The 16,095-nt window shown below is 34.6% G+C and overlaps 1 protein-coding gene across 20 annotated transcripts in view; it reads right to left on the reverse strand.

The window, feature by feature from the left end:
* Nucleotides 1-4,181: 4,181 nt before the first annotated feature.
* The window catches only part of LOC105146433 (uncharacterized), a 175,391-nt gene continuing 163,477 nt past the window's right edge, over nt 4,182-16,095 (reverse strand). For 11 of the 20 annotated variants that reach the window (XM_087405392.1, XM_087405391.1, XM_087405395.1 and 8 more), the window contains 10 exons: nt 14,839-14,997; nt 12,863-13,042; nt 12,001-12,314; nt 11,694-11,928; nt 11,478-11,599; nt 11,152-11,393; nt 10,943-11,066; nt 10,442-10,779; nt 6,655-6,911; nt 4,182-6,472 (listed from right to left, as the gene is read on the reverse strand). In XM_087405392.1, coding sequence (XP_087261518.1) covers nt 6,459-6,472; nt 6,655-6,911; nt 10,442-10,779; nt 10,943-11,066; nt 11,152-11,393; nt 11,478-11,599; nt 11,694-11,928; nt 12,001-12,314; nt 12,863-13,042; nt 14,839-14,997 — 1,985 coding nt within the window. In that variant the 3' untranslated portion in view covers nt 4,182-6,458. Of the gene's footprint in view, nt 6,473-6,654; nt 6,912-8,261; nt 9,485-10,441; nt 10,780-10,942; nt 11,067-11,151; nt 11,394-11,477; nt 11,600-11,693; nt 11,929-12,000; nt 12,315-12,862; nt 13,043-14,541; nt 14,998-16,095 lie in introns of those variants that run through there. The other 9 variants (XM_011056679.2, XM_087405390.1, XM_011056673.2 and 6 more) reach the window with 5 other exon arrangements.

Raw genomic sequence — 16,095 nt, forward strand, 5'->3', positions numbered from 1 at the left:
CTTGCGAGAATATCTATTTCTAAACTAGTTGTCACCAAGGAAAAGAAAATTTTTAATACAGGATTATAAATATAATTTATTATAATATTTCCTTTTAGATTTCTTGTTCTTTAAAACAAGAAATATTATAAATATACTAAAAAAAGATAATGAAAATTCGAAAGAGTTAATTGTTGAATATGTTCATCTAATAATTTATTTACAAATTTATGAACACACGTCGTATCGTCAAATTTAAATCGCCGTAAAGCGTTATCTCGCAGCTGCAAAAGCGCTCCTTGCGAAAGGAGCTCGCGCTTCTCTCTCGGGAATTCGCTCGGAGAACATTCGGGCGAGAATTTCTGGTAGCTGATGGGAAGGATAACTCGTCCCCAAAGTGCAGTAACCTCGGCGAAGGAGTCTTGGGTCCCTGCCTCTCTCTCTCTCTCTCTTTCTCTTGTCTGCATTGCGCGTGCAAGAAGGCCTTATGACCCATGCAAAATGGATGCATTCCGCTCGAGCCGAGCTGCATCTTTTTCGCCTCCTTCGTTGAGTTACCCACTAAATCGAGCATACCTATAAACCAAAAGCGCGGAATTTCATTTGAATCTTTCGAGATTCAAAACCTCACCCATCTTTCTCACACCTTTATTTCCTCCGAAACGAACAGATAATGAGAATACATCTCTTTCGCTGCAGCTTCCAAAATTTGCAAAGTCAAATTTTTAATTGATCACTCTCATGTGACTCATCGACTCTCATTTACACTTGCTACAATTTAACATTAATTTTATTTTAAGTTTGAATTATTCATAATGTGCTTCTGTGTTAAATATTATTCGACTTGAATAATTTCTCCATTATATCAATACAATTTGTTCAATCATCAAAAAATATTCTTTTGATCAATTGCAAGAATGAGATTTCATATTATCAATTCATATTTAATTTATTTAATTTGTGTAAATCCAATTAACTTTGTAAAAGCATATACTGAAAAAAAGAGTGATTGCATTAATAGAAATTTGGGAAAATGAACAAATCAAAGTTTTCTAATTAAATCTATTAAAATTCTAATCGAGATAATCAGATGTCCAATTATGATGATTAGAATTCTGGTTGATGTGATTAGCATTGGTTGATGAGCATATGCCGGTTCGTTCATTTTTAATCAGAAGTTTTTCTCATTGTGTGTGGCATATCTTTTCTATTCATTCATTCGTTCGATTATTTTTAAGACAGAAGTAATTACCTAAGAGGCAATTAATCGAAGATGGATCGTAATTGCAAGCAATTTGCCGGAATCGGTTGGCATAAGGTTAAGCAGCTGCTTGTAATATATTATTTAAACGAAAGCTTGAAGGCCGCAGGCCCGCAAATAGAATGAAGCGAGCGGTGATCGAGTACCCCTATGCGTTTTCTGAGGGTGCCACATAGGCGGGTGGTAGTAGTTACATCCGTTTCAGAACCAGGAAAACATCCCCCTCAATGAGACGATGTGGTTACGTAGTTACTTCTCTCCCCGGCACTGTTCTCTTGACTGTACTTACGTGTCTCGAACAGGTTACAAACGACGGGCGCAGTATTACAACCCGCAAATTACGGAGCCCCCCATTTGTCCCCTCCCCCTCCCCCCGCTCGTTTCTCTGACTGCAACACAAATATGCTGGTCCAAAGCTGGTGGATTACACGGTTGACTGTGAAAACTGGAAACCTCCTTCCCGTCAGCCTTCTCTCTTTGAACGCGCAGACATTTGACATCTTCGGGATATATTAAGAAAGAATATCTTAATTAATTAGTAAACCAAGTAGGTTAATTTTTAAGGTAGGTTAATATTTAAAAGATAATCGTGAAAGTAGGATGCATTAATGTAACTGTATTTATACACGGAAAGAATGATTTTGCTGAAAGATCTAAAATTTTGGATAGATGTAAAAATAATTTTGTTGAAAACTCAAACAATTGCTATCAAGATTGCTATAGAATATCAAAATTTATTTGTAGCACTGGTCATAACTTTTTACAGTTTCCAATATATAATAATTATTTTGATGATCCATTAAAATTATTTTCAGATTTGTATTCAACAAAATTTTAGATCTTTCCGCAAAATTCCGTGTAATAAAAAAGTAATTCTTTTTAACACTAATAAATATAATAATATAGTATAAGAATAATATATGAACAATATTATAATATTTTTACAATGACTTTTCATAATAATGACAAAGATTAAATGTAATTGACTTTCCGGGCGAATGAAAATTTGAATGTCAGGGAAAAAACACGTGATCACATGTGGAAGCTAAACGGAGGAGGTAGTTCTTCCGTTCATAAATTACAATATTCGTGAGCCACCCTCGTCGTTAAGCGAATGCGTGTTTCCCGTCGCGCGGTGGCTACGTGTGAAATTCATTTACGGAATTAATACCGTGGATTTGCTAAACGAAGAATTACTGCGTGTCCCGCGTTCGCCTTAATTGCGCGAGCAATACTATTTGCATCGGGTTTGAGATTGGTTCATTTTACACTATTAATTTTTTACTTTCGAATTACCGTATATAATTAATTAACATGTTCATGTCATCAGAGCTTTCTCAATTCTATTTATAATTATTTATGATTACTTTTTTATAAATTATTTTTTAAAATATTTCTTACGTGCTGTTAGGAATTACGTTATTATTTAAATTAGTCAACTCATAAATTATGTTAAATTAAAAGAAAAAAATAATGTATATAAAAATATAACATTTGTTTAAATATATAATTAATTATAAATGGTTTTTTAAAAGTATGATTGTCCATTTATCATTTAATTTTACATTATACGTTATGATATATTTATAATGAGTCATAAACATCATTTTTACGATGATAAATAGCCGCATGTAAAAGTTTCATTTTGCGCCGCGGTTTAATTTTCCGGAACGTTGAACCCGCAGGATGTTGCTCGCGTAACCAAAATCCTCATTTCGCCCAGAGGCGATCCTTTTCACCTCCTCGGCCCGTAATAACGCAGGAGTCTGCGTATTACGTCGTTTGATTAATTAATTTACGCCGATGAAGCATCGGATTACTAACCCTCAGGGCTGCAAGCTTTTCCTTGCCTCGTCTTCTTCGCGAAGAAACGAAGTAAACAAACGATTCCATCCGCTTTTCCAGTTGCCATTATACACCTAATGGTGTTAACATTAACCGTGACAACAGTTGCGCAGACAAGCAAATAATTGCATCGTGTAAATTTGCTAAACGGCGTGACTGCCGGTTCATACAAAGGTACATCTTAATTCTCTCGAAATGGGCTTTTCATTGTTTGAAAATTGTGTTCATATAACATGTTATTCTCTAAATGATTTCATTTACTCTATTATCATTCTTGAAATTTTCTAGCAATTTAAGTTATATAGCAAAGAAATCTAAATTCCGTTTATTTTCATAAAATATTAACATAAACCAAGATTTATTAGATATTGATTTTATAAAAACTCGATATATGATGATTATGACAATTTTAATTTTAAAAAATAAAAATAATATATTTATTATATAAAGATATTTTTTTCACATATATATATAAAGCTTATATAGATTTTTATCGTTGTATAAACAACTTTATAAATTATTATACGCTAATCTTTTATTGACAACAATAAAAATGGCTTTACAAAATGAAGAAAAGTTTGCGATAAGAAAGACAAAGGAATAGTCTCTACTGTACCGTTGAACACTATTCTTGAGATAACAATGAATAATTGAAGAAGAGACTCCGAAGGGGAGGAACACGCGAGGAGACGTCTAGTATGGGAAACTACTTTCGGTGTTAGAAGGGTAGGAGAAAGCATCGTATTCACGAGAAGCACGAAGGTACAAGCATTAATTTTTGCGAGTGTGAGACTCGAGGGACGAGTTGCATCCACGATGCATCCCGGAAGCTGCACCGTATTTTATGCGTGAGGTTTGCAAGTTTACATTACCAAGAGAGGATCTGTTAGTTTCGGTAAAGTAAAGGTTTATAGGGCGGCGAGAAATGTAGAAGTATTCGCGCTACAGCGTTATAAATGGCCGCAACAACTGCAGTTGGTCCTAATAGGTAGAATTACTACAATATTCTTCAGTACGCGTATTAAACAGAATAATCATGTATAAGTGTCATGGAACAAAAAGGAAAGGGCATACAAAATCAGCACAAATTCTGGGATTTTTTTCAGTATTAAGTATTTATTACATACAAGCATTTTTTACAATATGAAGTATTTGTTTCTTTAGACATGACTGGTGATATTTAGCATTTTTTTCGTTATTGTATATTTAGAAACATTCTCTCGTATTCTATTTAATTACCATTATTATTAGGTATTCTTATAGAATAGTTTTAATAGAATCTCTCTCAACCAAATCTAATAAAAATAGTATAAGTGTACACGTGACGCAGGGATAATATACGGTGTCCAAACGATTAATAAATATTTAAAAGAAGAACTAATATAAATAAGTTTCATACAATAAGTCGTAACGAATCGGGCGTTTCCAAGTTCGTTACAGTTGAAATTTTTACAAGACAAACGCAGAAACAATTTCTCATATAAGAACGGGCGATAAAACGTGTCAATAAATCTGTCACTTTGCATGGTTTCAGACTGTGTGTATACGCTTTTCTTGCTCGATTTTCTTTTTAGTGATCGGGACATTTTCGGCGTATGAACAAGTGACTCGCGATGCAACTCTGTACAAATACGTTCGCTCTAACAACTCTCAATAAAAATATATATTAATCGTTCATAAGAAAATATATTGATCATTCGCGAATGTGATAGAATTTTTCCTGGCGCCCGAAAAATAAGTCGCAAATGCGAACAAAGAAAAATCTCGAATTTAAAAAATTATTAACGAGAAAATTTGAATTTTATAATACATATCAGTTCGATAAATCCTCTACGCCGATTATGATAAAATGTGAATAAAGTAAAGAGCGAGGGGAAAAGGGAGATAAATCTCGCGCGTAAATGTACGAGAAAAATTGAATAACAAACAAATTTGTACACTAATCCTATCATTTTTCTAATGTCGACGTTTCTCTCGATCATATTTTTCGAACAAAATCAGAATAACAGAAATGCTCGTTTCTCTATTCTTGTTATAAATAATTTGTCAAACACTATATCGTGAAATAGGGCGAGCGCAAAATATAAAGCATGCTACCGATATTATTCCACGTCTCAGAATTTTTATGTTGCAAATAATGACAAGTAAAACTCACTTTTTGGACGTTGCAGCGATATTCGCTTTTACGTTATGCATTAACGTTGCGGTATCGATCGTATTTACCTTCATCGAATAAAGTGTAATTAAATCCCATCCATAGTATCTCTCGCATAACAATTCTTACAATTAACGTTACTAGATCGTCACTCACCGTTAACTTATGCAGCGGCTATCTCACAAAGCAATCAGCATTATCGTCTTCGTCATCACAGCTAGAAAATTTATGCACGATCCGCGAAAAAAACGTAACGATAGTGAAGTCTAGCAAATACCTAGAATATATACCAATGTTAAGTAGGCCCTCTAAATGAAATACGAAGAAGAAAAAACAGTAAGATTGCTTGACTAGTGAGCGCACGCCCCAAAATCTGGTATGGAAGAAAAGTTTTTTCTTTTTCTATCTACTTTTCCCCATCTCGTATCTGCAGAATGTCTCTTATGAATCTCCTATTCAAGAATGCGCTTAGATCTATTCATGAAATTATTATAAGATAGTACCACGCTACGTTATCTTATATGTTAGGGACATTCTCTAATTCATCGTTTTGGCAGATACGTTCTCAGCGTTTGATCTGACTTCTATTTTATCTCTCTTTTTCTTTTACATCTTGTATGTTTATTCGTCATTTACTCTCCGTGCAATTTCCAATTTTGTCATCTCTATTGATTAACGCCTCAAAAATCTTAATTGTAATCTACACACGCATGTATATGTGATAAGGGCGAAGTCGTGTGTGTATATGTGTGTTGCGTGTGTATGTGAGAGAAAAAAAATAATTTCATGTCGATTCGTTATCGTAAAATATGTCTGTGTGTGTAATGAACATCTGAAAATGATGTGTTACAAATAGGCCTCAATCCCCTTCCTTTAGAAAGTTACATTTGTCTAATAGCGTACTACGACACACAGATTGAGTGTCCATACTTGCTGTTGCGTAATAATAATCAATTAACATTATATATTATTTTACATTTCCTTCTTCCCGGTGACGACGCTCAGAGCTCGGCATGATTGTGAGGTACGGGGATAGTCTTTGCGCCCTCATTCTCGCTTCACCGAGATATCCCCTTTACACATGATACGTCGCGCGACGGCGGTTATTTACATTATCATAAACAACAACGTCTCGTTCCGAATGCTACCGCTCGCTATGAGCAATTCGATTGCCCAACTGCTCTTTTTCTGTTCGTCCGGGAACGTTTAAGAGACATCTTATGATAGTAGATCTGCGGAGAAAAACAGAGACAGCATTTATTCAGGAGTCTATTATCCAAGTATTTTCGATTAAAATGATATATTAGTCCATTTATAGTTGTAATATGTAGGTTCTATAAAATCGCGATTCCAGTTTTCTTTATTAAACAAAATTCAATAATTAAAAATGCAATAAAGACTTTGATTTACATACCTGGTACTTGATTGTTATCCTGTGGCTTGTTGATGAAATTGTCCTGGAACGGATTAACATTGGCATTAGTGGCAGCGGGCACGAACCCCATCGGAGTAAACGGCATCGCCGCCGGATTCAGATTGGAGTTGAGAGTATCCTCATTCGCCAGATTAGGCGTCAGTTCGAGTATCGGCCCGGTATCGTAGCCGGTACTGTTACTCAGAGTATCGAAGTCCGACAGGTCTAACAGGTTGTTGGTCACGTTGTTTTGCTTGCTACAAAACGAGCCAAATGAAAAACATAGAAAGACTAAGTTGATAGCCAGACATACGGATTAGGGACTACGACTTAAGCGACTATTTACGATCACTAACACGGAATCGCCGCCGCTAAATTAGCTAAGCCGATTGCGAACGATTCATTAACACCTTCAGTTGAATCACTAAAATGAAATGAAACGGATTCGGATTTTGTCGGATAGGAACATAGTTCGCGATTCTAGGTACATCTAAAAAACGTCATCAACTGAATGATAGAAAGCTAGATAAAAATAACTAAATAACGCATCGGATAAATATAAAGCGCTTATGCGTCAATTGTTCTGCGTCATTGATCATATAACTGCTTCTCAAATCAGACTTTAAATGCCTTGAGGGGTAACTATTTTGATATATAACTATATAAAGAACTATTATAAGCGATGAAGTCTGATAGAAATTGCTTTTATGCGTAGCAGTACTAACCAAGAAGGTTGACAACCTTTTGCGGTCCTTTGTAGTATCCAATATATATATATATATCTTTTGTCTGCTTTTGACCGAATAGAAAAATTTAAATATAACCAATATATTTACGTATATTATTCTGTTGTTGGATCGCAACAGGTTTCTGTTTAAATAACTACGGGAATCAGTTAGTTAAATTGATATACACATGTCAACTGTGTAACTATAATAATCATAGCTTGCTAGAACATATTACAGCAAAACAGCAAATACAGATCTAATTACATAAAAAATTGAATCACATTCGATCGAATCACACTCGTCGGATTAAGATATTAGAGAAGAAAATTCATGCCACGTTTGGTTTCTTCTTCTTTCGTTTATTTTCCTATACGGGTACCTTTGTGGAGGATTCGTGGATGTGGTGTGCGTGAAGAGACGTTTTCTCACGAAAAAGTACTATATCGGAAAATGTGGAAGTAAATAGTACATAGCAAAAGTAGGCAGTAAGTTGACATATATCGCGCTTGGTATACAATACACACAAGCATGAGGAACTCAGACAATCATTGTGCAAGGAAAAGAACAAGCCACACCATATCAACGTTAGTTAACATGCATTGGTGATTTGTTACGAAAATCAGTCGCACTTACGGTACACAACTGGTCAATAAATGGAAGAACACTTTTTATTAGTACCTAATTGGAGGAAAGATCAAAGAGAGATACTCAGCAAAGATGATATTTACAAATTATTATACTATATACTTATTATACTATGAAAATGTTAGTTGCATTTAATGTAACTGTGATAAGTTATTGTTTTGTTACTTTGCAAAAGTCATGTTAGCATTATTCATCCTTGCTGAGTTGGTATATTGTGAAATCACAAAACGAAACTTTTCGATGACTCATTAGATTTATGCCGTTTGTTTCTCTTTACATTATATATACTGAGATTTATTTGTCCTATGTGATTTAACACTAAATGTATTCTGCAGTTTTGTTAATATTTTTCTTAATTTCATATTTTTGTGTACGATATTACATAACGTTCTTCCAACTCGTTCACATAATACCTAATGACGATCGAAGTACGCGATTCTCGTTATCTTAGACAATCTAGCTAAAAATAGTATGTAAATTTGTCGTTAATACATAGCTGAATATCAATTATAAAATATATGTAACTATTACAATAGGTGATATACAATATACATTCTCATATTTGCAATCTCATTATCACCGCGATAGTAATGTTAGTCTCATAATTTATTATTGATTAATATGTTGCTAATTGTGCAACTAATCATATCATAAACGGTGAGTCGCAATGGCGTGCTTATTATGCTCGTCAACCGTTATTCTGACTACTTTTGCAATGTACAATACGCATGGGTTACTCAGAATATTTGCATGAAGCGATAAATGTTCGGTGAAATTAATTTCGATAGGCAGTTCCTTCCTATAGATGTCTCAGGAAAGCGCAGTATATAAACTTTTTTACTAAATAACTGTTTATTATAATAATGTACATATTGTTTATTTGCTACAACAATATAACAAAAAATTGTCATTCTTTAATTAATTGCAAAAAGAAAACAGAAATATTAAGAAAAAAAAATATATACTTTAAAAGTATATACATATTTTTACTTCTTTATGATCAATTCTTACATAAAAATTTCATTTCAAAATTAATATTACCTATAAAATTTTATTGATTCAAAACATTTAAACTTATTTACTAGACAACTTTTAGTATTTTGAGTTGTATCTTTGCTGCAGCAAATGAGCGATATATACATATGCGCACACACTCATATATATATATATATATATATATATATATATACATATATATATATACACACGATATAACTTTGAAATTTCAATTATAACTTAATTCACTTCAATAGTGAACCGATATTACAAGACACAATTATAAACAAGACAATTTATTATATATACAATGCCTTTCATAATAAAGCTTTTAAGAATACATCTAACAATTTTACATTCAACCATAAATACAAGTTCAAATAATTGCCATTTCAGAATCTGATAGAATCCCTCTTGCCGGTTCGGAATCTGATAGAACCCCTCTATGTATGTGTACAAATCTAAAATTCGAAATAATCAATCTGTTTATGGTGCGATAATAATTCATTGTGATTTATCACTACATTATAGAATTTTTATCACACCTATTTACAAATAAAAGCGTACAATATTTAATTTAATATATTTGGCGTGTCACGTATTCTCTATAGCTTTAAATTATACAGTGTACTCAAGAAATCTTTACGGAAATTTTCTTTTTAATAGATGCCATAGTAATATTTGATTTCTTAATTTTCTGTAACGCGTAGATGGTTTTATCATGTATAATGATGATGGTATATCATGTATAAGAATTTTATATGTTTAATTCATTTTATGTGCAATATTTAAAAGTTGATCCTTTTATTGCGGATTAATCGGATGTGTGTATGATATTTATTTAACATTTAGTTCTTTTTTCGATCGAGTAACCATACTGTTGACTTTGTGATAATCAGTTCATTTTAATTAAATAGTATATTGGCTAGTATCGTGCAAATTACTTATGCCCTATACAAACGTAAGTGATATTGCACTTTATCTATCTGTTTCATAGTTATTTCACAATTAATTATTAAATTAATTTTTAATTAATTAAATACAATAGAAGATTGTGTTCAAAAGTGTTTATTTTTCTTATCATGCTTAAAAGATACTTTCGCTGTTACGTAAAAAAATTAAATTTCCTTGATGTTACACTCTTGCCTTCAATGTATTTATTTTTGGATGTATTTTTCAATCGTATAATAAAATTTTAGCAGCGTATGTTGCATCTAAAATTGATCTTGAACGCTTTTCAATCACGTCGAAAATTATATGCTTCAATGCTTAATTAAATGCTCGTTACCGCAAAAAACAAGTTGTTACTATGGTATATTATTGTCCATCTAACGAGAAAAGACGCATATGTTTTTAACTCTCGGTCGACGAAGGTATAACACGTTTACGATTCCGTGGTTTAGAATTGGTATACTTACACAGTGGCATTGTCCAGCGTAATCGATTGACTGTTGATACTATTTCCGTGATTCGTATGATGACCGTTCAATTCTCCTTCAACGTTACCCTGATTATTATCCAATACGATTTTATTTTCGTTAATGCCGTTGCTATGTGTCGTGCCATTGTGCACTATATCAGGTGCAGGTACACTGTTTTCTGTGTGATGCGCCCGTTGTTCGCCGCTGATAAATTGCTGAGTCGCCTCGGAAATTAAACTAGCTGTCATGACGTCGTCACCTTTACCGTCCGGCATCGGTTTATTCTCGTCGGTAGGGCTATCTTCTTTTAGCTTGTCGCCATCACCGCCTTCTCCCTGTACATATTTGTTGTAAGAGATTATTTAATTTTATCAATTAATTTATTAATTTATATGCAAACTTCAGTCTGGATGAATTTTGCTCCAATATAATTAATTTGAATAATTTTTTAATTTAATAGAAACATTAATATATTTATATAAATGTTTCTAATATTACCTTGGTAGACGTATTAGTTTGATTTTTGCCTCTAGTCCTAAGCATAATCGCCTCGACTCGTTTACGTCTAGCATTGCGCTCCTCTTCTTCCTTCTTAAGCCTCTCAGCCATCTCGATTCGTTGCCTGTAATTTAAATATATTGATATTTCATCATGTAATCTATTATTAATTTTCCAAAAAATAAAGAAGGAGAAGATTCTAAACCAACTTTTCTGCTTCTTCTCTCGCTTTGCGTTCTGCTTCTTCTTTTTCTTGTTTCTGGCGAGCTTCCTCCTCTCTTTTTCTTCTATCTTCTTCCTCACGACGTTTAGCTTCTTCGATTGCCAATTGCAATCGCTGTTCCTCGGCTTCTCGAGCTTCATTAGCTAAGCGTATAGTTTCTTCCTCCAGACGACGTTGCTCTTCTTCCTCCGCGCGCAATCTTTCAGCTTCTATACGTGCTTCTTCCTCCTACGGAAATTGTTATACATAAGACGCGAACAGATGTAAAAGCTAAATTGGTCTAATTAAATTGATTTTGTAGATGGTATGTACCTGTCGCTGGCGCTCCAATTCCGCTTCTCGTTCCGCTTGTTCTCGAGCTAATCTTCTACGTTCAGCTAAAGCGGCTTTTGCTTCCTCTTCGGTGGTGATTCTGATTTTCGCGATCATTGAAGCTGTAAAGAATCATTAATATAGATAAATATTCATCATTAAATCAAGAGTTTGTCACAAATCATTCGACATCGATAAAATTTTGATGAATTATACCTGACATGTCAACTTGCTCGTCCATTTCAGCTTCAAGCTTAATTTCAGTCATCTCTGGCGATTTCTTCTCCTGTTTGTTTTCTTCCTTTTTAGCAATTTTCGACGGTTCTTCCGCAATAGCACCTGATAGATTCTCTTGCATTAAATTAGTTTCGTCTTTGACTTGTTTGCTTGCCGACACAGGTTCTGTCCCTATCTTTGTATCATTAGTTATAGATTCGACAATATTCGCTTCCTGTTAGAAAAAAATGAAAATGAAAATTTGAATATATCTTTTACTACGTAAAAATTATATATTGAAATTTACCTGTGTCTTTTCGCTACCCTGATCCTTCTTTTCCTCATTTTTATCCTCCGATTTCACATTCTGCGTCTCTTTATTCTCATCCTGCTTTATGATCTCCACGTTAGTTTCGCGAATGAGTGGTGCGTGCTCAGCTCCGGGACTCTGCAGGGGTGTCGCTTTCGGAGTTATTCGCGGTGATGACTTGGCGTTCTTGATTAACTTCTCCGTCGGCTTTCTCACTTCCGCAACTTTGGGTATAGAAGGTTTCTTTGGAGTGCTATGGACCTTTGGCAGTGGTGGCTTTGAATCCTTCGTTAATTTCGTGTCCACCAGATCTGCGATAATGAGAACGATCGGGATATTTTCTATTCTATCGCATATGAAGCTTCTCGGGTACATACATTTACAGTATTTACATGTGCAATTCTAACAATTGTGAACAAAAATAATATATACAAGAGGTGGAAATAGAAATTTAAAAGCAAAATTTCATTAAAAAGTAATAAAATATAAATTTCGTAAAAAAAAGAAATAAAATATAAATTTATACAAAAATATATTGTTCAAGAGAAGAAAAGATATACGAAGAAAAAAATTTCGAATAAAGCCGAGATGTCGTTAGACATGTATACATGTATCCTTGTATATCCTTTCAGGATATTTGGATTACAGGCATAAAAATAATTTTTATATTTATCTCCTTTTCGACCTAACTCCAACAGTAGTGTAGTACAATCTTCTGTAGTGCTCTACAATCTTCGTTAATCGAGGATTCAGTTTTGATTAATTGTTTTTCTTTTCTTTTTTTTCTAATCCCTTCGCTGATCCTCGGATGATGTAAAAGGGATGCTGTAGGGAGGAGAAGTAAAATGGGCATGCTCACTGTGTTTCTCTGTGACCGAGACACCGGTACCGGCAATAGAAGCAGGTCGCGGTCGGCGCGACGCGGCCGTACGGGTACGCAGATTGACGTTACTGCTGCCCACGCTGCTGGCACTCTGTTGACTCATGGAGCTGTGCGGTCGGGACGGGCTGTTGGGTGTCACTTCGCCGCTGCGGATACCTACGCGTACCCACCCAAGGTAAGTAATTTGTTTGATCTTTTCGATGGAAACTTGAACGCGATCGCGTAGATCTTTCGATAGAGAAGCACGGCGGTGCAAATGAATTTCTCGTTTGTACTTTTCACACTTTGCATATTGAGATCGTTTCGCGCTTGTGACGTTGTTGTGACGAACGCGAGGTGTAGCAGGTGAACAAGAAACACAAGCACCGCCACCGACGTTCAAGTGCAGTCCGTGAATAAAAAAAAAAAGAGAAGGAAAAGAATACAGTCGAAATAAAAGAATAAGCCAATACAAATAAGAAAAATTAAGCCAACAGAATAAGGAAAAATAAATTATAATCGCACAAAAAAGAGTGAACTGAAAATAAGAATAAAAAGTAAATTAATTAGGAATAAACTGCACACCAAATACGAATATATACATTTATAATACTAAGTGAATTGCAAGATAAGTTATATAGCGATATAATAAGGTATAAAAACGTGCAGCTTACCGGGATGTTAGCTCATACCTTCACCTGTGGTACCGAAAAGCCGTTGAAGAGATCTTCCTCAGGAGCGTTTTGTTAATCAATTCGGAAGTCAAAGAGCCGGCTGCATCAAAATCGCGTTGACAATGCTTAATTAAATTCTCTTCCTTTATATTATTAATTTAGCCGTTCTTTAATTAATGCAGATTATTGATACAATCGGCTCTTGATGTTAAAAGTGACAAAAGAGTCTGCCATCAAAATATAATATTAAAAAGTATAGAGATCGAGATTCGAAAATCGATGGGTTAATTATCTTTGAGAAAGTATTATAATAGATAGAAAAAAAGTTAGAACAATTAATATTTCGCGACTTGAAATTAGAAGAAGAACATCTTTACTTTTATGTTCACGGCGTGAAATAAAGTTGGTCATCCCGATTGACTTACAAAGACTCCTTTTCACTTATTCATACATGTGTGCACCCAACTCTGATTGAAGTTTTCTTGTTAAGACAGTGAGTGCATTCATGTGCTGTATTTTGATTCAACTTTGATTTATGAGATCATTTCCCATTTTATTGAAAACCATTTTATACCAAGCTTACGAAGCTTGTCATTAAGCAATGATCAGTTTGACTATATACAGTGACAGAAATTGACTAGAAAATTAGTACGAAGCGGGTGATTAATTATTCTGAGAAAAGCTACAATGTTGATCGGAGAAAGTTATATCGCATAAAGAGGATATTGAATATTACGAGATAAATTGATAAAACTGTAGTTTTTATATATAAAAAGAATGTGATCTATATTATTGAACTATCTCTTAACTATAATTATACTGTATAATTATCATCTATAATTATACGATTAAGGATAGACCTCTACACTTTCTTAATAACAAAGAATGGAAAAACTATCGATTTATTTCTTCGGAAATCGTGGGAGATACTTTTGCTATGTACAGAAGCTGAATTTAGTGAAGGATTCGAAGTAGTCGAGTTGAGTGCACAGTGACACTTACCTTGTTGCTGTTGGGTCTGCTGGTACTCGCGAGCCTTTCGGCGTAGTCTTTCCGCGCGGGTAGGTCTGGGCATAGGTGCCGCGCCCGGTAGCGTGCCCATGCTACGCGAGTTATCGGAGCGTTTTAGACTCTTGGCTCCTCCGGGCGCGGCCAAGTGCGACATGCTGCGACTCATGCTAGAAGCGCTCTGCAGAGGCTGGCTTTGCTGTTGTTCCGCCAACGTGCCGAGTTGTTGCTCGGTCGTGCGTTTCCTAGGCTGCGCCAGCTGATCCAGCCTGGACATGGAGTAAGTCCTACCTGGCGAACGTGTGAAGGCCTTGACGCTGGAGCTGCGTGCCGTCGACGGTGGGCCGTCGCGCGGGGACGGTATCGTCGGCATGAGGTCGGTGCGTCTCCTGTTCACACGTAGGTAAACCGAGGTTGGGGTGCTGGGCGTGCCACCGTCGCTATCATCACCTGCAAAGAATCTCGCTTAGGGTGTCGCCCGTACTGCGAAACGAGCGACGTCCATCGATTCGTGGGGAACGCGACGCGGCTCGCTCGATGGAGAAGCACACTCGAGTAAAGAGTTTCTCTGACGCGCCAACTCGGTCGCATTCAGATTCTCATCTCTCTTTTTTTTTTGCTATTTCTTTGCGGTTGTATTGCTTTTCATGCTGTGGCGTGTGGGAATGATGCGGAGGAGTACACTGAGAGAGATTTTATTTGGAATTTCATAGCTGTAAAGTACAATATATTCGCGTTTGCTTAAAATTTTAATGTGATAAAGAATTATATTTGATATAAATAATTGACAAAAAAAGAGATTTTTATTAATAAAGAAATATATATTTAAATATATTTAAATATATTTTTGAACGATTTATTTGATAAAAAATATATTCTCTCAACGTACATAAATCATGTATTAAAGCACATGTAACTATTTATAAATATCAAATAGGTATCAAATTTAATGTGCATATTTTATATACACATTAAAAGAAAATACATATATTACGATATTTTTTGTAAATAGCACATAAAAAACAACATTCAAAGATAACATTCAATTAAATAGAGTTAATCAAACAAATTCTAAAAACAGCAAGAAACCCATCTATGCAAGCGATAAACTTTATACTATTGACGATTGTAAGTTTACGTCAAATTAACTAACTAACGTCATTAATTGAGTTAGATTTTCACCGCCGTACTTTGTTACAACGTGCAATAATATTACTCTATCTTTTATTACTAAACTACAATTTAAATTCTATTATACAGTAAATTATCAAATATATCTTAAGTTATGTATGTAATTGTTAATAAACTGATAGTTAAACGTTGAATTGCGAGGTATATGCTTTAATGAAATAAATGAAAAATTGATTGTGACTGATAATCGTCCTAGATCGCATTCGCGACGAATTCATTAAGAAATAACGCTGAGCTAAGTATTAATTAACGTACTACGAATTAACAAATTAAAGGTTCGGCTTGCAAAATGCACGTTGCAACTAAATATTAATAGTGTCTAGTGATTAGTTCGTGTCAGTAACGAAATTAATAGGA

This window comes from Acromyrmex echinatior, chromosome 4, assembly GCF_024713525.1.
Source record: "Acromyrmex echinatior isolate Ae372 chromosome 4, ASM2471352v2, whole genome shotgun sequence".
Taxonomy (NCBI): Eukaryota; Metazoa; Arthropoda; class Insecta; order Hymenoptera; family Formicidae; genus Acromyrmex; species Acromyrmex echinatior.